Source organism: Anopheles darlingi, chromosome 2 (genome assembly GCF_943734745.1).
Source record: "Anopheles darlingi chromosome 2, idAnoDarlMG_H_01, whole genome shotgun sequence".
NCBI classification, from domain to species: Eukaryota; Metazoa; Arthropoda; class Insecta; order Diptera; family Culicidae; genus Anopheles; species Anopheles darlingi.
In genome coordinates this window covers 18339592-18365226 of record NC_064874.1, presented here as the reverse complement: position 1 = coordinate 18365226, position 25635 = coordinate 18339592, and the positions used below count along the sequence as shown (strand labels likewise).

Genomic DNA, 25635 nt, shown 5'->3' with positions numbered 1-25635 from the left:
GAAAGGATGCATTCATTGCGTGCGAGTTGCTTCTACCAATGGGCTGACAACAAAAGTTAATGCTGAATCCCACAGGATCACTGGTAATGCTTATGATAATGCAAACCTCAAAACACATTTCAATCGAAACGTACTGAACGAGTAGCAGGTTAATCGCTTGATTCAACAAGCTCAACGGTATGCAGCTAAAGGTTTCCTCGCTCTATGAAGGGATCGATTTGTTTCCACTTTTAAACAAGTGTCGAAATACTTTAAACGCAAGGGCTTATCCAATAAAGAGAAAAGAAACAAGGGGCGGCAAAAGGCACACCCTATTTAGCACCCTCATCATGCGGCTTAGCCTTCGAGCGACCGAGAAAAGGACATACTCCTTGGAGGTGCAACACAAAAGCGCTTTACCGGCTCGTTAGTGATTGCTTGGGTTATGCTATGCTCTTTTCACACACGGTACGATATGGACGCCACCCCAATACGGCTTGTTTTTACCACAGCAATTAGACACAGATTTGTCATCGGAACGACACTTTATTAATTTTTGTTGCTCACCCTTACACAAATCACTTGCAAGGGGAGTGTGGTGCTAGTTTCGATATCACTGCCAAGGGCTACGCAAAGGGTCAGCGTCGAAAGTGGGCGCGATACTCCTCAATCCGTGCCAACAGGATAAATTGCGAGCATCAGCAGCAGCAGCAGCACAAACAAACAAATTTCCTGCTAACCATGGCTACTCCGGTCAAAAGTCAGTCGAAAGTTAATCCCGCGTTAGGGGTTCCGCTTCGCTGCGAAACAGTCGACATTTCCACACCTGACAGTGATCCTTTAATATCCGGCATGTATCAACGTGTGGTACGTACGGCGGTGGAAAGGCAAGGAACATGCCCCCGATTTCAGTCCCGTAGCTTCTCGCTTCAAGCGGAACGGTTCCGGATTGTCCGGGTGTTGAATTGAATCATATTTTAATAAAAACCGTACGGCACCATAAGTCATATTCGATCAGTCTCGACCCCTCTCGGGCACCATGGCAGGCAGGAGGCAGGCGCGGAATGGCAGGATGAGACTAATTTGTGATGCTTATTTTACGCCTCGTTTTCGTCAGGGAATTGCATCAGATGTTGACCGATTTTGCTCCAGCCAATGGTACGGTTGCGGTCAGGTGCCTTCTTTCACAAACGGCAAACAGCCTAATTTAGACGGGAATTTAGATATGCCGTGGAGATTGAGGTCAACGCACATCGTAGCATATGGTAGAGTTTATCACGATTAGGTCGCGATGTGCGAGAATATACAATACACTAATATCGATGAAACTATTTTAAATTATGTTCCGGAGTGAAATGAAGATAAAAATCAGTGTGTCTTCATAGTTCCATTATGCGGCAGAAGCGCTGAATAATTTAAAACAGAGATGGCTAATATCTTAGCAATTCTAGGAAAATTCCAGACGCATTTTGGATCGGGAGAATACGAGATAGCTGAAGTTAAACTCGTAGTAGTCCTTTATAGTACCAGCTCTCTTTAAGCGGATTTTAAATCATCAGAAATGGAACTTTGGTTTCCACGCCTTGTTGGGTATTGAGAATTGCAGAGTAGTAGTAGCGGATATTTCAAAGAATTGTAGACCAGGCCTGTGTAAAAGGACGAGTGAGTGAATGTTAATCGTGTTGAGAGGAGAGAATTGCAGCTCAGCTCTGTACCCTATTTTGGGCACGAAAATGACACAACAATCCAACTCCTATAGTAATCAAACCCAAGTAGAGATTAACAAATGACATTGCAATGTAGATTCAACAGCCAGATGTCGGAAAAGGTCCTCGGTAGGTAAAGTGGTATATCCCCTTGCTGTGAATAAAAGAAAAAGATACAACACGTTCTTTCATTCCCAAAAAAAAAACATGCAAATGTAATTTTCACCAGCCCACTCTTTAATTTTCCATTTTGTTGCTCTCTATTTATTATTTATGTACGATACGAAACTATATACTCTTATCATTGATACATCTGATAGCCTACGTTATCTCCATGCCACCACAGCGCACAGGTTTGTTCTTCCTCCGTTCTCTGCTAGCGCCAACTAGATGCTAAATATACACACACACACGCGCGCGTGGCAAAACGACGATACTCCGCCATTTCATGTTACTTACTGTGAGTTATGCTTGCAGTTTGTTAAGCGTGAGTAGAGCGGTGTATTTGCACTTCCTGCTATTTGCTGCTACGGCTGCTTCAATTACAAATAATTTGTAACATAGCCCTATATACTGTACATATAAACGCTAGACGCATGTCTGACTTTTTGTTTTCCTTTTGTGTCGGTTGAGTCGCTTATGCTATTACATGCCACACCGGATGGCATATGCTTAATGGCTGCTGTCAGTCGCTAACTTTAGAAGCAAATCACTCGACCAAAATGCAGCTGCTAAGCTAGTGCAACTATTCGAACAAATATTTATGCACATTTGTAGGCTAGCAAAACAAAAACCGCGTTAAAATGAAACTTAATTGTACCATGCTTCAACTCTGTTCCTATTTTATCCATTCTCTTGTTATATCTTTGCAGTCGAAAAGATTTAATCAACGACTTCATTTCGATTCACCCTCTTAATTTTTTTTTTACACTTTTTCATAGATTTTGCATACGGTCACCACACTATAGCATAACAATTTTGTTTTACTGGAAAGTTGTGTAACACAAACCGAGAAATATTGCCAATGTTCATAACAGCACGCGAATACAATTTCGTATATTGACGACAAAAAAGTGGCTAACGAATAAATTACCGTGAAATGGCGTTTAATGGAACAAACAAGGGATCGGAAGTGATCTATAGAATTTGATTGTAGTTTAAAACATAAAAAAAATACTTTTTACTCGTTACATCCACATTCTATAGGCTCTCTTTTGAGGGAGCATTTTCCAGGAGATCATTGGAACATGTTCTCTCATGCATAAAGCTTGTGTCATCTGCATTTATATGATTCCGTCAGCCAGGTTAAAATGATGCTGATTAAATTGAGCATCTGTTGTCCTTCAATTGATTGGGAATATGATGTGATGATTAATTAGTATTTTCTGTTGAAATCGAAAGCAGGAAAAGTCAAGTAAGAATAAATGCAATCCATAAGTAATGTTGCATGTAACGCGTACTGTTTCGCCTTCTTCTGAAAGCATCATCCTTTTTCATTTGTAACTAACACGACGATAAGCCATTGTTTCCAAAACTAAAAACTGCCAGCCAAGGTCAGATGTTTCTTAGAAGGCTAGTACGACTAACAACAAATAGCAGCCGCCACTGGTACACCATTTATGGTTTAAACAAACAAAAAGAAGGAAATAATAAAGATCCATTTTGAAATTTCTATAGTAAAGTCTGGTGGACTCTCTTTTTCTCTATCTCACACAGACTCCCTTTGTTGATTATATCCGTTCCGCAACCGTCTTACCACAACGCCTCAAAATAGATGATAGATGAGAGATGAAAGTCTCGTTTGCATAGGGCAACTAAAACGTTAATCTAATGCGCTATGTAATCGTACTCGCAGAACTGCCCGGTAAATGAGAAAAGCAAATGTAACGATTTCCAGGGTCGATTGAGCCAGTAACGATTCGCCTTTCGCCGTTAGTATAGGTGAGAATCTTGCGATTTAAACTGTACACAATGTAATTGGGGTTGATTAACAGTTGACCGATGGCAACATACCGCAACAGTTCTTAACAAAACTGGCATGTTATTTTCGAAAGTACTTCACATACAATGTACGCACACTCGGAAATGTGAAATGTGCATGTATGGGATGAGATAAAGCTTTGATTCGAATTATGGCTACAACGTTCATTATTATTATTTGTCCCGTTCCAGTGCCCCTGCGGTGCGGTACACTCCCACCCACTGGGAGAGGTTTGTTTTTCAGCTGCAGTGAAAACGTGCAGTGAAACGTGCTGAAAGGCCCACTCAACGGAAAGTGGAAAAGGGGACTTTCATAAAAGAAATTTACTTTCGTTTGTTGCAAAGAAAAAATAAAAGTTCTGGTTATGATTCCAAGTTTAAGATTGAACCTCTCCTTAATTGCCAAAACATCCCAACGACGTATTTCTACTGTTCCGCGCGTTCAATGGGATAGTAGTATATAGTACATATAAAATAATCTAAAACAAAACTATACAGTGGTTAAACGTATGTTTGCTTCTGTGCGCACAGAAAGTGATATCTATGATCTACCGCTTGCAGTTGCCCCACCCCCGCTCCCACCGACACGGCCCGGCGGTCGATCGTACCATTCCGGATCGTTTGGATCGTCCTCTTCCACGAACAGCGATTCTCCAGTATCCGTTTCCTCGTCATCTAGCTGCTCGTCCTCGTCTAGCATCGGTTTTGCTGTCGGTGGCACGATTTCATATCGCTGTGACGCGTCCCGGCTGTTCAGTAGCCGCTCCATGATGCGCTGATTCTCGGTACGCTTGGCCAGCATTAGATCTTCATCATCGAACTCCTCGAGATCCGTTTCGTTAACCGACATCGTAGTCGAGGAGCAGGAGACATTACTGCTGAGAGGATTCTTGGCACTGAGGCCAAGGCTGGCCGGAGCCAAATCCATACTCGATGTGAGCACGAGCAGTACATTGTTGTTAGGATGACGCGATCGGGGTAATTTCTCAATCAGACAATAATCGTCAACCAAAGTGACGTGATCGCTCGGCATGGTGCGCAACATCTGTTCGTACACCTCGTCCGCCAATGGGAACTGCAGCGACTCGTACGGGTTTACAATCTGTCGATTGGTGGTAACAATAAAGTAACTATTAATAAACCCATGTTTATGGAACAGCCTTTTCGCAAACACATCTACGTGAAATGGTATGTTGGAAATTTTAGACTAACAATGTAACAGATATTCAAGCAAAATATTGTGCGTTTTCCGATTTTGAACAAAAGACGTCAGTATCTTGGATAAATGATAATCTAGATAATATGAAGTTAATACTGAATGAAATGCTTTATTCAGTATCTGCAAAGTAGTTTTAAATGCGCTGGTTTCATGTAAACCAACAATTTAAGAAACATCGAACGATGGATTTTCCAATCTTCTACAGACAGCACTCAGGAGTAAAGTTCGTATCCAGCTCGACATGGCTAAAATGCCTTACCTCACGCGTGTCTGGCGGAGTATTGCTACCAGTTGTATGCTGGGCATGCTGCTGCTGCTGGTGCTCGTCTCGCTTCGATGATACTGTTCGACGACGTTCTTTTTTGTGAAGACTTTTGTTAATAGCTATGTTTATGTGTAAGGAAAGATTGAGAATAACCAAAAATTAGTGGAAATCTGGCTTGAGATTTTCATGTAACTGGCATATCGATCTTTGCAGAGACATACATCTGTCTAGATATGCTTTCGAGCGGTCTACGATAGCGTACCTTTTGATCGTTTAGATTTTGATAATAAAAGGAACTTCTTACCATTGATCACATTCGTTTCCGACAACATTTGTCCATCCTGTGGAGTGAGAGGAGTGGATGGGCACGTCGGGGGAGACTAGAACCAAAGACAAAAGATAAATAATTTTAGCATAAGGGTAGGCGTGTCGAAACTTTAAAAACTAGCTACTCACGTCGTGATCGACCATGGTAGTGGCTGGTGCTGGAGAAGGTGGATCAGGCGTGTTGGCTCCACTCGATCCAGCTCTACTCTCCGTTCGTCGATTCGCTCGCGGTCTACTCCACGGGAACTTCATGTACGTTTGGAACTTTTTACGTTCCTCTTGCAGTGCCCGTTCGTGCTTCAGGTGGATCGCTTCCTCTGAGATGTCCTCTTCGTCTTGCGCCGGTATCACGATCAGCTGTTGCTGCTGACTTTCGACATTACTGCTGCCGCTATCCAATGCCGAACTGTCGCCAACAAGCTTAGAGGAGGTGGACGAGGAGTTCGCTTTCGTGCCGTTAGGTGGTTGCGTCGATGGTTTCGTATCCGACTTTTCATTCCCACTCACTACGTCGGCCTCAATAGATTCCGATTTTAATACGATGCTGCAGCCTTCGCTTGCTGTTGCGGTCGTCGTTGAGGAGGAAGGCGATAATGCACCCTGATTGCTGGCTTTTGTCGGTGTGTTCAGCTGTGATCTGTCCGTCTGCTCTGGTGCACCATCATCTTCCTCGTCGTCCACGATACGCCATCTAGAAAAGTAGGAGCATGATTTATAGTAAACGATAGTCTGCCTTCCGTCAAGGATAAGGGCTAGTGGTGTTGTTAACATACTTTGGTATCGCTATGTCCTTGTACTGAGGTAACGATATTCGGTTGGAGGCCGCCATACTGTACGGAATAACAATATTGTCGATATCGTAAGAAATACGATGCCTCCTATAAAAAGCACAAAAAATAGCGTTAAATCACCAATCTTCTCGACATCCTCACTGCTGTCACATTGTTCCCATACCTTTCGTTACGCTGATTATTTGGTGTCGGCGAAGAGTTCTTGCTACGGCTGACGTTACCATTACCATCCTGCAGCCCATCGCCATGGTGATCGTAAGAATGAGAAGATTTCCGCGATTTGCTTTGATGGTTATTCTTCTGATAGTGACCATTTGAACCACCGGCTCCACTCAGCTTATACCCACTACCATCGGCCATTGCGTGAGTGCCGTAACCAGATTTTCGATTGGTTTGCACCACATCACGCCGTGATTTCGATTTCTTCGATTCTATTGCAATAATAGGAGAATAAAACGATGTGTTAACAGTTACTAGTAGTCTCACTAGTGATACTATCTGAACACCAGAAGGTGCAACAAAGACTTACTATTTCCACCGTCAGTGAAGGAACGATCGTTGGATTTGTATTTGTTGCTGCTGCTGCTTTCAAGCTTCCGCTTACTATCTGAGCTAATGTACCGCTTTCCATGAGCAGAGTGATCGCCTTCGTCACCGGACGAGAAGAATGAAGCGTTGGTGCCACCAGCACGCGAGGAGCTGGTGGAAAGATGTTTGTACGATGAGCTGGTACCGTGCTTGGTCGAGCCCATGCCAGTACTGCTGCTGGTATGCGTAGTCCGTATCATTCGATTCTGCACATCGGGCAGCCGCATGATCGCTTCTAGGTGTATAGAGTGAGAAGTATCTGGAAATAGAAAATGCAACTTCAGTATCAAATGGAATTCAAGAATTATTTTTATTGCGAAGTTTACGAATACAATTTTTTTTTAGTATGTTTTGCACATTTTTCATTTTTAAACAGTACTATCCACATTCTCTGGTAGTGGTGCGACTCCTCCAGGCCAGTCGCCATCTGCGTCATATTCACACAAAACCGGAGCAAACAGGAAGGAGGGAGGGTGTGCCAGCTTATTCAAGCGGAGCTCGGTATGTTATTGAGGTATGGTAAGGTAATGTTAGCTCTCTTTGTTTGGAACAACGGTGGCCCATACTCGCAAGGGGTAGTAGCAGAAGCCAGTGAATACCCTACTGCTGGAAGTGTAGTGAGTAGGGACAGATTTCTAAAGCCAGAATGTGGAGCCCTCACACAGCAGCAGTTCTGCGCATGTGCGTAGAGAACGTGCATTTTCAATTCCGGAACGTGGCACCAGAGACTCGAAACTGCAGCAGTAAAGACAGGAGGACACGGCAAACAAAACAAAGAGTGGAGCAGGGGAGGGAGTGTTGTGGATCGCCCTCATGGCGTGTTTTGCGCGGGAAAAATAGCTCATAGAAGCACTCGTCGCTCGTGTATCCGCTCTGCTGCTTGCTCAGGAGGAGAGTGCGTACAGCAGCGACAGCGGTAGCAGCGGCGAACGGACACAACGTGTTAGTGAAACACAACCCGCTCTCTCACACACAACCGTACGCTCTCCCAGACGGGTAGTGGGCCGTGGCTTTGCATGCTACGTTGGATCGTATCTTTTTTTAAGTGAGCAGAGTGAGCAGCAATGCACAGAACCCCACCAACAGACAGGCAGGCAGGCAGGAAGACTGGCGTATGATTGAAACTGTGGTTGGGACTGTGGAACAGACAGACTTGGGTGATGATGAAATACGCGACACATGTTTGCTCGCTAATGCGTGTGCGAAAAGTGACATGCTTTCCACTAGCAACTCACGGAGAGCTTCTATCGAGAAACGGCCACCGTATAATGTGGCTGCTAACGATGGTTTGAAGACGATGTCAGGCTTTTGGTGCTTTAGTTATGCAGCATCAATCACGCTTACACATAGTTTTGGGAGACATAGGCATATCGCACTTGTCCATAAGCGTCGTATCGTCGTAACCAATAATACGATTAAACAGACCCATGATCTCAGATGACTCGTTGCAATCTACCGCTTGTCTATGTATGTAAGCATTACGCTTTGCAACAGAGTTAATGCAATTGTCCACGCTTTCACATCCACAATGGCAAAATTGTTATCTCGTTTGTGTTGCTCAGCACAGTTAGAGTTGTGTTAATTCTGCGCTATTAATGACATGGCATCGGATGAGAGACACCGAACGTTGACGTGTAAGGGGTAGTAGTTTGCCGATCATTACTATCTTATCGTCATGCCAATTTAGTGTAAGATGGGTGAAAAATACTTCGTTATTTTATCGCAAATCAAACCAGAGAGACCAGATCTTCCATTTCATTCTTAAGATTAATCTAAAGTTATTTGTCAAACATTAATGCTATACTATCTCAGCCAAAAAAAGAATTGTACAAAGGAGGAGCGACGAAACACTCTCTCCATACGGCTCAACGATATCAAACGAGGTATTATACTACACTTACCTTCCGGGAAACTGAGCACAGGATGATAGGAAGAATCCAACAACGCGACTCGTTCGGCGAATGGCATCGTAGCAGGTGGATCTCGTGGTGCTGTCGGATCCGGTCTCCCCGTACACAGCGCACACGGTTGTAGTGGCCACTGGCAGCCACACTTGATGTTACTGCAACGATACAAAAGGATCATTTAAGTGTCTGCTGTTCAAAAGGGTCACGGGAAAAAATAAGAATAGGGCTAGGTATTGGTTCCTTACCTCGGTCTTGCTGCTCGCTTCGAAATGATGTGCAGATTTGGTGTCTGCAGGAGCTTTCGTTTGCGGAACTTCTCGCGGTTGTAGGGTCGTGACCGGGAACAGCTCATCATGTCTTCCTCCTCGTCGGTAATGCTAGCAGCGCTGTCTGTCGTTAGCGGTTTGCTACTGCCTGGAAGCTGCCCGCGATACCCATTAACAGAGTGCGGCGAGTTGATGGTGTTGCTGTCGCTACCACCGGCACTGCTGGCCTCTTGAAGAGGATCTTCCAGTGTTATAGGGCCCTTATTGATGCGGATCTTCATCAGCAGCTCGTTGTGCTGCCGAATGCGATACTCGAGATCGGCTACGCGAGAAAGTAGCCACGTCCAACGACTTGCCACCGCGGCACGATCTTTAGACCACTTCCATAAAGCTCGCTTTGAGCTGTATTTGAAAGAGATGAATTACAAATAAATTATGAGCCGGATGTTACATCTGAACAATCAATAAATTAAGCGGCTAAATATCACGATACATTATACGGATTGAAGAACGTAAACTGCGTTTGAGCAAATCATGGCACAAAGCATAACATCTTCATTGTAAATCTACAAGCATTGATGTTCGTTAAACCTACAACCTCCATCAGGGAAAGCGTATCAAAGCTTTAATAAAGCTCTAGCTGCTGGCAGAGGCGCCAGGCGTGAGAGTGAAAGCAATTGAATATTCAAGGGCACGGTATACAGGAGCTCCTACACACTGTTCATGTGGAGATTCCCGGGATAGCTGGGCGTTCCGTGTACACCGTAAGAGAGCGAGAGAAACATATTTTCGTCCTGCAAAAAACACAGTACCGACACTATGCTGGTAACATATTGGTCTCGATTTATCAAACAATTTCCGACAATAGATTAAACGCTCGTTCTAATAGTTCTTGATGTTCTTAAAGTTTAAAATAAAAGAAGACTAAACCCACTGAAGAATAAGAAAAATGCTTATCATCAAAGGGGAATTCCAAACCACCAAGGTGTATCATATTGCCACCAGGTGTATAAACAAAACAAACTCTTAATTTATAAAAGGCAAAAGGATCGTGAAATGCATTTAGTGTAGTATTACTTACATTGCGAGTGGTAATTGTGAAGTGTTGGTATACGGCACGGACTCATCTGCCGATTCGCCACCAGAGCTGCTAAGTGTTGCGTCTGAGTCAATGTTCGTCTGCACTTGACGCAGCTCGGCGTGCAACAGACCAGCGGTCTGCTCCAGCTCTGCGATTGCTCCCTTTTCGAACAATGGAATTGTGTTGGAAATGTTGCCGTATCCACCGGCAGCAGATGATTGCTCAGCCGCTGTCTCTCCAATGTTGTTCACGCCGGTAAAATAGCGGCTGTACCGGATGCGTTTACTTTGCGTCGAGCAGATCGTGTTGGAAATTCCTTCCAAGCGCTTGGTGAACGTCTTGAGCGCGTTCGCCGAGATCGGTTTCAGCTTTTCCGGCTGCTGGTCCCCTGCTGCAGGGGCTTGGTAGGGGATGATATCGGGCCATTGTTGACCACCGGTTGCCGGTGCCATCGATGTCGTTGCTGCCGCCGTCGTCGTCGCATTGGGATGATTGAACTGTAACTGCTGCTTCGCATGCTCTTTCTCTCGCTTTTTCCAGTAACGCTGTACGTATTCGAACAATCCAGCGGTCTCTTCACTCACGTGCTGGCCCATATAACGAGCAGCTAATTTGTTCAGCCGACGCATGAGAAAATCGTACTTGCGTTGCATTTGCAATTGACGCTTGATGATTTCAGCGTGCAACTCAAGACGCTCGCGATCCTTGTTCGGAGAAGCAGCTGCGAGGCCGCTGCTACCGTCTGGACCATCGCAAAGGTTAGCTACATCTACATCACTGAACAGCAGCAGCCCACTGCCATCGAAACTTTTCAGTACTTGTAGCAGATCGATGTCCGCCGTCGACAGCTCGTGAATCATCTGGTCCATTTCCGCGCTTTCCTTCAGGTAGTCCTTCTGGAGACCCAACTCGCTACCAGCCCCGATCGACGATTGCGATGAATCCTGCGTCGGTACATGCAACAATTCTTGTTGTGATGGCGGTGGCGGTGGTGGTGGCGCTTGTTGGAGTTGCTGTGGAGTGTTTGAGTGCGCCTGGAACATTTCCCCAGTGGTAGTCGACAGCACGATGGGTGTGTTTGCCATGTCTATCGGAATTTGTTCACTGGAGCCACCCACTGCGGCAGGTTGTAGAATGTTTATTGGCATGCTCATAGACGTCGGGGTGGTGGAGATGGTGGCCTTTTCCAAACCATCTAGGGCGGTGCCGGCAGGTGCTGGATGGACACCCATCTCCGGGATACTGCCAGCAGTGCTTCCACCGATGGAAGCTTCCTGATGAATTTGTTCTAGAGCCAACTCGATCAGATCACGATCTTTTTCAGCATGTCTCTTCACCCCCCCTGGGCCACCATTACTGTTGTTGTTTTGTATGTCATCGACTGTGGTGCCGCCGATCGTGACCTCTTCGGCACCGGATGCCACCGGAAGGGGAGCCACCGTTTCTGCCGTTAATCCTGCTTGCGGAACGAAGGTACTGCTGTTTCCGGTAGTCACTTCCGCTACGAGTGCTTCTGCCGGAGCGCTGTCGGAGGACGTTGGTGGCGCTTGTTGATTCGGTTGCACAGGGACTGCGTCAGAATCAACGTAAGAGGTCACGGCATCTGTTGAGGCAAGCGTAGTGCCAAGGCTGGTGGTTGTCGTCGTGCTGCTACTCGTACGTGGGGAGGCACCTGATGCTGCCGAAGAAGACAGTTTGCTCTGGCTTAGTGGCTCTGTTAGAGCGGGAGCCATTGCTTCCACTGCATCGGATCGCAGAGCGTTCGTTGTCACCGACGTTGCAACCGCAAGGCCCATTCACCGGTGCACCACGATAGAGGGATCGAATGCAGTCGTGGATAGACCAGAGAGGTGTTGAGGGGTGGTGTATATCCCGCATTCAACTACACTGTCATATCGTTTCCAGACCATGCACTGTAAGTAAAAGAACAAAACGAACTTTCGTTAGCATAAGAATTCAAAAAGCATCATGATATGGTATTAAATTGAGCATCTGAACCAACGCAAGCAGTGCAGTAGTTGAACTTGTACACCTAGGTAAATATCTATTGTTTCGAGGGTTCAAGACAAAACAAACAATAAACAACAATAAAAGATTCGTTTTTAACTACAAAGGGGAAGGTGTGCGTTAAGGTAACATTTCACATCCTGCGCAATCATCTCCTACTCGACCGGGAGAAGAGCGAAAGGTGGCCAGGAGAAGGCGGCGATGTTCGCGAAAACACCCGGCCCAGAGCACATACACACGCCCAAACCAAAAAAAAAGGAAAAAAGCAGTCGAGGCAAAAGGTAACGATCGTGAAGTTGCCGGCATTTCATGCTTCTCCGCACACGCACACTTGGACGGTCCATGTTCCCAGCCAGCATACGATTCAACGCGGTAAACGCTCGTCGCATGATTTTCTATGAGACGCACCAACACAGACAATTCCGCCGTGGCCAGCAGCACGATGCTATGTGTGCGGTAGAGATCACCAGCCGCCAGGTACGCAGCGATGAGCAGAAAAGGAGTTAATTGAAAAAACAATGCTGCTTACAAACCATTACAAAGGATACGGGGCATCGTTGCATATCCGCTAGAACTATTAGTCCGCCCTAGTCACATTGAAGAACCTTGAACAGAGCATAGCGCCAGAGCACATTCAACTTAAGCAAAGATTTCATCACCCACCAAGAATGCCGCGACACATACAGCTTACATACGCGGCACAGAATCCGAACCCGGGACGAGAGACGGTTAGATTTATTCTGGGTTATTCAACATTCAAGATCGATTTGAAACATGCAGCGACATGAATAAACACGTGTTGGGGGGCTTGGTTGTGTGACATCGGGAGGATAGAATACGAACATCAGACCCTTACTAAGATAGTCCTCGTGTCGCGTTACCGTGGTAACGATCGGTGAGGCCTCGATCTCGATTAGCATTATTTTAGAACTCAATCACTTAGTTGAAAGTAAAAATGTTGAGCATCTTAAAACACAAGAAATAATTGCCGACTGTCGGTCAATGTATAATTAAATACCGTGTCGTAATGAATATTGAAAATATCCTCCATCTGCTTTCTAGATATCAGCCCAATCTTATCAGAACAAACAGAGGGATGCTGGATATTATGAGAGAGAAAAACAGATAAAAAGAGCGATTGAAAATGTAAATTCAATGGGCAGATATTTCAAATTACCCGTAGAACGCCTACTTTTAGAATAAAGACTTTAAATGCATGATTTTTGCCATCCACCGGAAGGTTCTGTAATTGGGTTCGTTGGCTGTGGTGCGTGTAGTGCGTGCAATGACGCAGTTTCGGCCACGAAACGCAAAAACCGTACGGGACTATTCCACGCAACGCGGCACTTTAATCGCGTGTCTATTCGATTAAAAATAAAAACAAACAAACCGATAATTGCGGCAGAGGGGTGGGTGGTTTTAGGCTTTCCAAAACACTGCCAGAGTATCGATATGCTATCGGACGAACGCATAATTTAATGATGCGACGATGGTTTCGGCCAACGTCGAAACCCCTCGCTAGGGGTGCTTGGGTGAGCGCACACACACTAGCAAGAAAAGCTACGCTACCCCCCTCTCTTCGCCCGTAAAACGAACGCTGCTTTTGATGCTGCCGCCCCAAACAAACTTTGATGCGCGGGATTTTCTATATTCCGAGCCGGATTTTCACCTTTCCAAGCGGTTTTCCGGTAATCTATTCACGCACTTGCGTTGGCAATCGAAGCTGCCGGGGACGAGGCATTACGGGAAACAGCTATTTATGTCATACTCACATGTCTCCGAGGATGACGACCACGCACACTCTACACGTTTCGGGGGTTATCCCGCTCGCTGGTGGCTCGAGTAATTACTCTTGGGCCCTTCGGACCAAGGGGCTTAGAAGCAGTGATTTTTGCTTTCCGGGTTCGTGCCGGACAATCGCTTAACGATTAACGCGTCAGACCAAACACGGTGGGGCAAATTCAGGAGGCGCACCGCCGCTCGTTCTTGATTATGAAACAACGCGAGCGAAATACGTTCTCTGGTTGTATTGGTGCACTCGGCGACGGGACCAACCTTTATCACGAGAGCTCACAAGCGCCCGCCGTCTTCTTCTCACTTCTGGTTTCAAAACCGCGCGCTCACCACGCACGAGCTTAGAACGCCAGCGGGAGGCGCCTGCCAGACGTTGGTGTTTCAAAGCCTCGGTTCTTCAGAACGGATGCTAGCATAGCTTTGGAATTGCAAACGCACTCTCTCACACACACACGAAGCGCGTACAGAGCACAAAACTCCGGCTGTTCCAGCGGAAATCGAAACGACGCACGAAGCATACGCGATGCACTTTTATCGTATGACGCGACCAACGGAGCACCACCGGGTAGGGCCTGCCTCTGGCCAGATCGCAGAGAATGCGGGCAGCAAACGGATCGAAGAGAAGCGCGCGAAACGCCCCGTAATCCTTCGAGGGCGTCGGGAATATTTTTCTGGTGCGTCAGCTTCGGCCAGCGGCCTCTTCTTATTCCTTTTTCACCGTAAAATGCACTTTCGCGGTTGGCGCTGGAGCAGGTCCCGTGTAGCTGGCTGCCTCTAGAACACACCACTCACCTTATTGATGGCGGCACACAAAGATGGAGGCCACATCACACGCACTCTCGCATTCACAAACACCACCGCGGCAATCGATTGCAGCTTTTTTTTCTTCTTTTCTCACTGCCGCCTGCTCAAAAAACGGCCCTCTTCTCACTACTCCGACGTACACAGCAGAGCGCGCGTGTCTCACCACTCTTCTTCACCTAAACCCGCAGCATTCCCCCTTTTCTCTGCCCGCAATAATTTCCCCTTGGAACTTCTCCGACGGCAATTTACTCGAGGGCCGCGCGAACCGCGCTTCTCACTTCATGCTTCCGCCGAAAATCCTTTTCCTACGGACATACACACACACACACATTCACGGCAGCCTTCTTCTTCTTCCTCGTGCTTTCCACGCACGCTTCGACCACCATTCGATCGCTCCCTCTCGCTCTAGTATCGCTGTCGCAGCAGAGATGAAAACGGAAAAAAGATGGCTTCACTTTTGCTCTGCGCTTCTGCTTTGAATTTCCGAGTTGGGCACTTTCCTCCACTTCCAGATGTCACATCCCATCGATTCGCGCTGGCGGTGATCAACGGGGAGAAAACTACACTTTACCGCGGATTATTTTGCGAACACGCAAATCACCAAACTGCAAAAATCGTTCTTCGAGAATCGAAACAGCAGCATCAAAACGCAAAACGCGGATTCAGTTTGACGACGAAAACTCGTTTCGTTTCTAGGAAGTACCGCTGGGCTTGCTGGTACGTTCTCGATTTCATCGATTTGCTTCATCTCACGCACACATCGATGCGGGATAATCGACGAAACGAGCGAAAGGCGAGTTTTCTTGCAGATTCCTGTAGCTAACCGAACCGCTCTTTTTGCCGCGGTTTCCGCTCCAAAATTTGCGTTAAATTCATCAAATTTGTCTGTAAAATAAAAAAAAGTATATTACATTACGGTTAAATTGATAAGCGTTAAATTTTTACAAACTATTCTTCTGCTTCAAGCGCGGTGGCTTGTGGATCTCGAAGCGCGGAGCCTTGTCAAGAGTTCAAAATGTTGTTTACAAACACGTAACTGTAAAATGGATTTTTTGTGGATTTTCCACCCTAAAATGGGCTTTCGAACCCAATTTACTGTAAAAATGCCTTTCCTGATCTTCCTTATGACCAGCCGATGATCGCTTTTTCGTAGACGCGATTTGCAAAAATTAAGATGAAGCAGGTCTTGGGTACCGTTTGCCTGTGCAGGTCAAACGGAACCAAAGGCAAACGCTATCTGTATGATTTCTATTGGACTACTAATTACTCCAAATAACCTGAGTATGAAGTTTTCTGGCAACGCAAAACCTGACATGCATGCCTTACTAATGCATCTTGTTCCGGCCTTGGTAATCTGCATCATGCAAAGTACCAAAACATTGCCGCGAATCGAAAAAGGCTTTTTATGATTGTTCTTCAAAATCTTATGCTCTCTTATCTACAAAAGGTCATAAGCTGATCGATAAGCATCGACACGCTATTTAGTTGACTTTACTTACTTTGACCCACTTACCTTACGTGATCATGGAACACGGTACATCTCTTTACTCCTTCGCTCACCACGAGCCGACGATTGCTTTACAATCAAACCCATCGCAGCTACCGTGCCCAATGTTGAATGATTCTGCATTTCCATCCGGCAGATTTCTGAAATAAAGAAAATAAGGTTCTTTCATTTCGTACCTGGCTCAAGTGCAACATGCCGATCAAGTGCAGCATGACAACCATGAACCTGGAATGATCGAGGAAAATAAAAGATTTCGGATTCGTTGCTTTACCAAACAAGTAATTGCTGTTGCATTCGCTGCAACTAAAAAGAATCCGATCCAACGGGTGCGATTTCCCGCTGATTAGCCGATTTATTTCCTGGCAGTTTCGCGGACTCCAATCAACAAACATGAAACTCGCTTACCGTGGGGATTTGAGAAGGTTCCTCGACTTACCGAAAGGCCGATCAGGGATAACTCCACGCAACTTTCACGGAACAGTTTTCCTGCTTAGTGATCTTTGTGAAGAACGGCGGCCAGGATCCATCCGAAAGGATTTCCCAAGGATTTCTTGGGACCACAATTTTGGGGGTTTGACAACAATTCCAGAGTTGATTTGCGCTTCGAATTTTTATAAATTTTTGGATTATTTAGGGACAAAATGCCCATACTTTATCAACCATCACTGTACGCAAAAAGCAAGCGGCGTTCAAACTGAGTTCAATCTGGATTGTGCTTGTGTTTTTACGTCGAATTTCTTGCAATTTCCGGTTTTCCGACTCTTTTTTTGTATTTTACATGTTAAAAAATCCTCTTCCGAAAAACCGGCGTTTTTTATCCGGAAGGAAAACTCGATACCGCGAATTTTCCGCGATACTTTCGATCCGCTTTCAACTTCGAGACCTTATAAACAAGATTTGAACCATTTTTCAAATTCGAACCCGTCGTTTCTGGACAAACAAAAAAATGTGGAAAACTTTTCATTTTTCCCAGCACGCTAGAGTTAACCATAGTGTTAAATAGAGTGGCCAAACTTTATCTGCCCAAAAACTTTTTGTATAAGTTTAAAAATCTCCAATAAACCGCCGCCGCATAAAAAAATTAGCGCCTATATTTCCGGCGCCGGCACCCTTTGGACCTCGAATGATTGCGTGGTTAACGCATATCCTTCCACACAAGGCAGCTACGTATTATCGATTTCGTATACGGCAGAATCCTGCGCGTCTCCTGGTTGAGCCGAGCACACCTGCCTTTCCACTTTCCCGTGACCGTCTCCCGCGTCTTCTATAACGCCAAGATGTTTTTCACAGCATCTAACTAATTTTACTTTACTTACTTACATTTCTAATGATTTGCTCGACTTTCCAATACAGGGAATTCAGGCAGAAGAAACCATGCCAACGCAGTGATCGACCGAACCATTCATTGCCTGAACCACGCACCTACACGCAACTACAAGGGTTTCGGATGCTGTTGATAATGGTGTCAATGATGTTTCCGGTTTCGCCGCTTCTTTGCACATCACAAGATGCACCAAGTATCAGCACAATCGATTGCTAGATAGAGCCATATATGAGCGTGGTTTTATTTATACTCTTCCAACCGTGGCTATAAGAGCTCTCCCGAAATAAACTCCACCATTGGCCTTCAACCGTGAAAATGTGAAGATCGAGCGAAGCACCACATTATGCGTTGCGGAAAAGTGAAGATGTGCGTGGTGTGCTGCATCCATGCAATTCAGTTGCATTTCTCTTGCAGTGCCGTCAAGTGCGCGATTCAATGGACCATTTGTAGTGCGCGTAAACCCAAAGCACATTCGATGTTATCATTATCATCTTACAGAGTGATCGAAAGACCAATCAAGGTGTGGTATAAGTGAGTATTCATGAGGGTCTCGTGATAATTGGACCATGTTTCTGTTAACGTGTCGTTCCGGTTCGTGTTTGACGCGATAAATACATGACAGTGTGAACCCTGACCTAGCGATCTGCTGGTATGAACTTTGTCACGGACAGTCAGACATCCTCCAAGCGAGGTAAGGGATTTGGTATCCCAGCGGGATCGGAACCTTGCTTCACGATTATCCTGTCCGATGCGAAGGTTGAGCTGAAGAAATGGCTTGCATCATAAATCTGTGCGGACTGAAGCGTCGGTAATGTTTGCCATTATTTGCGTGCGGTATTGTTGTGTTTCGTGATCGAGGTGACCAAGGCCATCGAACGAGGCATTGATTGAAACCGTGACAGGGTGACATCTGTTCGGATAGTGATTGTCGTTTTTGAAATTTCATTTTAATTCCCCGGAAGCCGCGTCGAGTGCAGTTGCACAATATTTAAGCAGACAGTACAATGCATCGTATTGCAAAACTCAATCTTAATTCAACTCCCTCCACGTGACACACATTAGTTTCGAACGAAAGCAAACTACCAGCAAACAATCCACTGCATGAATGGAGCATACTATTGGCTTCTAAAATAGTAAATCCCCATCATCTCACACACACATTCTGCTTGCTCCATGTACGTTTTACCGGACAAGGTCCTGCGTGTACGGAATTTCTCTTGCCTTGCCATTAACGAACGCGAACGATTTTTGGCGAGTCACCGCCACACGGTGACACACACGGTCACCGTTGTGTGTAGTAACGCATACGTACATGTGCAGCTCGCGAGTACCACCCACCACCGGGGGGCAGCATTGGGGGCGGCCGTTCGTGGTGGATGCTGCGCAAGTGTCATTCGCGCATCTCGTCTCTCGACCGATTCAACCCGGCACTCGGGTGGACCTTCTTCGTTTCGGGTCCGCTCAGTCAGTCGTCGTCCGATCGTTAGGCAACATTTAATTTTAATTTTAACACTTAAGTATAGTTCTAAGCACAGAACGACAACCATTTTCGAACCAGAAACCTCGAAAACCTAAAAGGAAAGAAGCTTAAAAAAAGGAAACCGAAAAAAGTATTTAACGAAACGCGAAAGGAGTACACGCTCTGCCTTAGACGGTCTGAAACGAAAATTGTGCAAAGTTGCAAAACGAAACGAAACGTAGTGGAGAGCGAAGAGCAGCAAAAGTCTAGTAGCAGAGGATATCATCAACCACATTTTTGTACCTTTCCCTGGAGTGTAATCGCTTAATCGATCCAGCGAGTGATTGCGGAGTGACAACAGGAGTGCCTTTCTCAGTGAAGTGGAGTTTTGAAGTGAGGAAGAAATTGCGTGAATCCTAAAATCTCCCCTAAAAAAGCACGGTGCCCGTGTTCTTCAGAGCAGTGCAACAAAAATCTAAATAAAAAGTGTGATTCCTCGTCGAAACCATACGAAAAAGGTGTGAGCAACTCTACTCTACGCGCGTATTGGGTGCGAATACTGCTGTAGCCTGTTCACTGTGGCGAATTGATAATTCGGATTAGAGGAAAAGAAGACGCGACTGCCAGGAATCAACAGGCTCTGTTGTGAGAGGTATGTTAGTGTAAAAATAATTAAAAAAAACACTCTACGCACGGCAACCATGGGTCGTGCGGTATAAGCTGTGGTGCTAACGTGGGGACAGTACGCCTAGGATGGGGGGGATGGCATGAGAGGTGTGGATTGGTATTTATGTTTCCCCATTTTCACTGTCACGCTCATCGTTGGACGACAGAGAGCGACAGAGTAGTAGTGGACGCACGCAGCAGTACTAGCAGTCGCAAATCAACGCCAGTCCTAACCTTTTGGCCAATTGCCAACGGTTGTGCGTAGTACAGTAGCTCAAATTGACGATAAACTCATTACCTCTGGCCGACTGATGATGTTTGACCTATTGAAAACAATGCAATAATACATAGTTTTTGAAAACAACAAACCATTCCCAAGAGGGTTTGGTGATAATCATAAGTTATATTAAACTTGTTGAGCCGTATAAGATCGCACGAGTGGTAGACCAATGATCTGTAATAATCATCACCCCCATCGTGATTAGGGTCAGATTCGGTTAGAATCCAATCGATTCGAGGAGCGTCTGGAGCCGTCCGAACTCGTGCTACTGGCTAGAGCTTCCCATTTTTGGGGCGCCTTCCGAAACCATCCATTGACGCTGACAAGTGACTCGCGGATGATGCTAGAGATTTACTCCCACATTTTTTCACGCCCCTGCTATTGCAAAGCAGGGCATGTGGAAACACCACAACCCGTCCGTGCCATATGAGTAACCGAACGGACCAAACGTGATGCGAGTTCGTTCGCAGCGCTCTGCTCCAACAAAACACCATACAGACCCCACAGTCAGTTAGGTTCGTTGTTTTGTTTGTAATTTGTACGATGAAATAAAGTATTCCCCTCCAACCCAAGTGACCCCAAAGTGTCGGCGGGGGAGTGCCAGCAGTTATGGCAAATTGCCGCTGAGGAACGGGCGATTGACAGTGAAGATGCGAGCAATCAGCGGCGTCCCAACCAGTCGCGGCGTGGCCATGAGATGGCCAGAGGCACAGCGTCGTACAGCCGAATGTAGAACAGTGTCGATTACGTCAGGCATGGCATGGTACGGCACGGTACGCCGCGTGATGATGCCAGAACACGAATTCGATTTATTCTCGGCGGGAAATTGTGCTACTAGCACTTGTTGCTGATGCCTGGCGAGGAGACGCCATCAATTGGCGCTCGGTTGATTCTAAATTTGGAGATAAAACCTCCCAAATCCAGCCAGCAGACGTACTTGGCGCCAACTTTGGAGCGGCGAGGAAAGGGAACAACAATTCTAAATCGAGGCGTAAGATTGATGGATGGATCCACCAAGTGGGAAATCCGTATGTTTGGGTTTCGAAACCTTCCGATGCACTTCCGTGTGCGTCGAAGATGGATTGCCGGTTCGTTGCTGTCTTGGGCAATCGGAACACTCTCCACCGCGACACCGCACTACTGCTTATCGTCAAAACCGTGTAGCACCACCGGATCACCATCAGTCATGGTGATCGTCCAATTAATTTTAATTCCGCAATAATGCACCGTAGCATCGGTGGTCGACCGCGTCAGGCGAGATGTGTGCACCATGAGAAGTGTCCCCGAGCGTACCTAGCGCTCTGTTCTCGATTGTTATTATGTCCGTCCAGGGTTTTGTTCCATCGTTGTCTCCAGAAATAGCCATTTTATGGCAGATTTTATTATGATAAACCTACGGTAAACATAAGCATGATCATACCCGGCCTCACATGCGTGGGAACGGTTACAGACAGATTTACTAATTTCCAGGCACTTGCCGCAGGTGTGAATCGCATTTTCGCCGCCAGCATGGCTATGCTGAGAAGTTGCACATTGAAGCGCCATTTCGCAACATCGTGTTGGTCAGATTTATGAGTAAAAAATGATTACCTACCACCGTAGTACAGCAGATTGCATTTTGTGCTCTGGGTTTACTACCAGCACGGTTTTCTCGTGAACGAGTAATGGTGCGGCCCGGTTTCTGAGCCGACGATCATCCAAGATATTAGCAATGATCCAAAAATATCAGAACGTAGCGCGGAAAATGGTGCTGACGTACACGCGAAATGGATTCGCACAGGGCGATGGAAGGAAGCGAACATGAATAATAAAACAACCAGAATGGCCACCCATCGCGACCGTTCTGGGTGGGGTAATGTGCGATCACGGGTTGCGAATCGTTTGTACCAAACATTAGCCACATTGGGGAAAGCACTCTGTTTTGCGCTTTTTTTTATCATCGAATCGCGCTGCGTTATCAGAGCAGTTGCAGTACGTTTTATGCATGTTAATTGCTTGTATACCTGCGTGAATGTCCCAACTGTGTTTCCGGAGTGGGATTACCATGCTGAAGCCATAAATGAGTGCAGCCAGTCAATGCCTTGGTATGCGGGGCATTATCACACGTTATATCTTTTATCAGCGCCATGTGCTTATCAGAAAGAAAATATTGTTTTTCCTAATGATCCCAATCAGCCGCCATACGACGACGAAGCCTTATCTGTGCCGGCTATCTCTTTGCAGCTCTGGTGCCGCTGTTTATTTTTAACGAAACAGCTGACGAAATTTTAGAGCATCCCACCATGGCCATGGTGCGCGGCTTCGAATCTACCCCCCCAAAATCAATGATTTACTAGGGAAAAACCGAATGCATTATACGTTGTGGCCGGTCCCTGGTGCTTGGCACCGAATTGTTCTCTTTTACACACCACGTGCTTGGGTACGACGTTTCGCAATTCTTCTCAATGGACCCCGAGCTGAAGGAGTTTGAGTTTACCAGACGAAACCTTCACGCGTGTCATCGTCAACACTAGGTGAAAATACGCACCGCAACGCAGTAGTAGCAGCTGTTGTTGCTGCAGAAAAATTGGTTTGCTCTGCGTTCTCTGATTTCTCTACAGTCCGGCTATAAATATCGACGCACGAGGTTGGCGGTATGGGTTCGACGGTTTGGTTTTGAGCTCAGTGTCAGCAGCAGCAGCAGCAGCAGCAGCAGTAGAATACTCTGGCCAACTCAAACCAGACGTTCAACCGTCGTCTTTATCTATTGCCGCCACGCCGCCGCCACCGCCACCAACGATCATGGTTTCTCGTGCACACTGATCGAGACCGGAAGTTTGGCTGCTTATGTTGTGATGCTGTGATGCGTGCGTGTGTGCTTCGCGCTTGCGGAAGCGACGTGGGGGATTAGTACGAAAACACTTCAACCGTAAGTGGGATCGGATGGTTCAATCGATTGCCGCTGCTATGGTTTTCGGTGAGGCAGTGGAAACACCGAAAACACAATCATCTAAACAGCGATTTATCATTTCACACCCGCATCCATCGTGCGCTTTACACTTGATTAGTGGAAGGGGAGAGATAGTTTATGTGAGCATAAACATATCACATTTCGGTTATAGTTTGAAGTAGATGCTTTGAGGGGTTCGCTTTGCGATTCTTGTCAGTTCTTGTGGGGAAATAAAAGAATTCTCTCCGAACATCATAAGGTTGATGATTAATAATTGACATCATACCAATCCACCGAAATATATCCAACCAGTCTAGCCACAACGACCACCGCCAGTAGCACTACCGACCGCATCCTGTGACCGCGGTCTAGTTTTCCACAAATCCCTCTAGTCAGTGTGACGCTCGTGTTCACATGACATCATGTTCAAATTTTATTCCGGAGCGACTTGACTTGGGACACATTGCTGGTTGGAAAATCCAAATTACAAATCCCAAACATTGAATGTGTCAGCTGTTGTCGGGGAAGGACAGGACAAGCAACGACATTCTTCTACAGTAGATAGTAGAACGCATCATCGATAATTTTGCTAAAAACTCATCGGAAACTGTATCAACTTGATTTGTTTTCAATAAAATTAGCCTTATAGTCAAAACTTTCCTCGTGATGTCTTGCCGGTCCTTCCGCTTTTCCAGTTCATATCCTTCGGTATGAAAAGATAATTTGAAATTAGGTTAATTGATGTTTTTCATAGACTGGACGCTCCGGTTTTAACCGGTACCAATTCAGGTGGCCAACGATGTCCAAATGTAGGCTGGGTATAGACATTTTATGAAACACCGCGTGGGGATAGAGTTCATTCGCCAACACCGGCAAGTCATGTTTGCTCAGTGTCTATGCTACTCGATACGGCGTTGCCCTTTGACCCGCGTGACTCTCGTCACGATATTGTTTTGCCCTAATGATGATGATGATGACGACGATGATGATGTACTCATTTCGTTACTTTTGTTCTTTTGCTTTCAGTTTCCACATTTGTTTACCAACGCGGTACGGCCTGATACCCGGCACACCCCAGTGCGAACGACGAACGCGAGGGGTGTCATCGTTTGTATCGATCCGCGAAAGCTACGTGACGCTCCCAGTCTCGGTATCGCGTGAACCGCTAGCCGTGAAGGACACAGAGATCCTGGGGGATTGAGGCATTGTCAATTAGTGTTCGTCGACATTCTGCCACACGCGGCGCTATCAGTAGGATTGCCGAGTGAACCAGGCAGCAGGGAACGTGAGATTGAAAGGCACACACGCACGCACAGGTGAAGGTGGTGCCCGTTAAAATTAAGATTTAAATGTTTTGCTTACACCGCGAGTATCAGCAGCAGCAAGCAAAGTGAAGAGAGGAGCGAAGGTGTTTGCCAGCGCACAGCAACAAGATGGCGAATGTAGAACCATGCAGAACCAACAGTGCATCTGGTGGGGTGGAGCAAGGTGGAACCACCCAAGGTGAGGGTGTGAAGGAGGTCAGCTTGAAGCGTAAAAAGCTACCATCGGTATCGGATAGTGCCGTAAGTTCCGCCGCACCAACGGATCAACCAGAGCAGCGATCGTACGCCTCGGTGGTGAAGGATCCGGAACAGGAACCGGCCACTACCACCGAACCAGCACCATCATCGGCAGCCTTAGGCAATCTGGCGAAAGCCAACGGCAAACGGCTTAAGCTGGATATCAAGAGTAATATGGAGCAGGGGACGACAAATCGTTCGTCAGACTCACAACCAGGAGGGCTGCTCCATGGTGAAAAGGTGCCGATCGTTCGCAGTAAACCACCGATACCACCGAAACCTGCGGTGCCGGCAAACCGGGCACGGAAACAGCAGATTGTCGAGACCCAGAATGCACACACCGTCCAGAAGCTGCTGGCCCAAAACGAACAGATGCGGTTGGAGCTGAGCGAACTGCGCAGCAGTTTAGCCGCGGAACGAAACGCTGTCCGATCGCTAAGGTAAGGCGAGAGATGAGGGGGGGAGGGGGGGGTTCATCCTGTGCGACATGTTTAGGGTGTTGTTAACTGTTGGTTTGTTTATTCATCCTCACAGGGCCCAGAATGAGTCCGATCTGCGAAAGACAAAGGCCGAATGCAAGAAGCTGCAGGAAGCGCTGCAGCATCACAAACGCAACGTGGCCACGCAGCAGTGTCAATCGGAGCAGCGGGCGGCGGGAGCGTCTGTCCCGGCCAAGCGTGCCCACCGGAGTGCAGCAGAGCAGCAGGAGTGGTTGCCCGGTTGCAGTGCCGACTCTCGTCAGCACCACCAGCAGCATCAACAAGGACTGGAGGTTCTGAAGCTGAACCAGGAAAACTCCGCCCTGCGGGAAACGAATAAGTTCCTAGAGGAAAAATACCAGGTAAGGGCGCCAGAAAGGGACAAGCTTGGTGAACGATTGGTGATCCTGGGGTGGATGATGTAGTAGTTTCTCTGATAATGGGTTCAATGAGTTTTGGAAAATATTATAGACAGTTTTGATGTAACTGGGGTAGATGTTATGCACTATCAACTATGTGTTTATGGTGCTTTGATTTTGTTCTATCAATGTATCACGAGCGGTTATCAGTTGCCAGTGTATTCTTAAATTTGATAAATTACAAAACTTTGTTAAAAATTTTCACGGACCAAATCATAAGGAGTGAGCGAAAAAGGTAGTTAGCCAAGACACGCTGCGTTATCCGGGACACACTGTTTCGTTTTTACCGTTTAGAT

The 25635-nt window shown here is 46.4% G+C and overlaps 2 protein-coding genes across 4 annotated transcripts in view; one reads left to right on the top strand and one right to left on the bottom strand.

The window, feature by feature from the left end:
* Nucleotides 1–1833: 1833 nt before the first annotated feature.
* Nucleotides 1834–16770, bottom strand: LOC125950930 (uncharacterized). 2 transcript variants are annotated; one of them, XM_049679325.1, is made up of 13 exons: nucleotides 16658–16770; nucleotides 16228–16361; nucleotides 13889–15599; nucleotides 10110–12022; nucleotides 9008–9430; nucleotides 8757–8917; nucleotides 6797–7114; nucleotides 6431–6698; nucleotides 6250–6354; nucleotides 5606–6167; nucleotides 5454–5529; nucleotides 5144–5268; nucleotides 1834–4767 (listed from the first exon to the last, which is right to left on the bottom strand). In XM_049679325.1, the coding sequence occupies exons 4-13, from the start codon at nucleotides 11903–11905 to the stop codon at nucleotides 4207–4209; spliced, it is 4395 nt and encodes a 1464-aa protein (XP_049535282.1). In that variant the 5' UTR covers nucleotides 11906–12022; nucleotides 13889–15599; nucleotides 16228–16361; nucleotides 16658–16770; the 3' UTR covers nucleotides 1834–4206. The 2 variants fall into 2 exon arrangements, with proteins under 2 accessions (XP_049535282.1, XP_049535283.1); XM_049679326.1 differs by having other exon boundaries at nucleotides 16228–16446; nucleotides 16658–16759.
* A 2232-nt stretch (nucleotides 16771–19002) lies between these two features.
* Nucleotides 19003–25635, top strand: part of LOC125950636 (myosin-10) — an 81355-nt gene continuing 74722 nt past the window's right edge. For both annotated transcript variants that reach the window (XR_007468735.1, XM_049678804.1), the window contains exons 1-3: nucleotides 19003–19656; nucleotides 23906–24881; nucleotides 24976–25282. Coding sequence is in view for 1 of the 2 variants with exons in the window: in XM_049678804.1 (XP_049534761.1) it covers nucleotides 24313–24881; nucleotides 24976–25282 (876 nt within the window). In the remaining variant the exon portion in view is untranslated. The remainder of the gene's footprint in view (nucleotides 19657–23905; nucleotides 24882–24975; nucleotides 25283–25635) is intronic.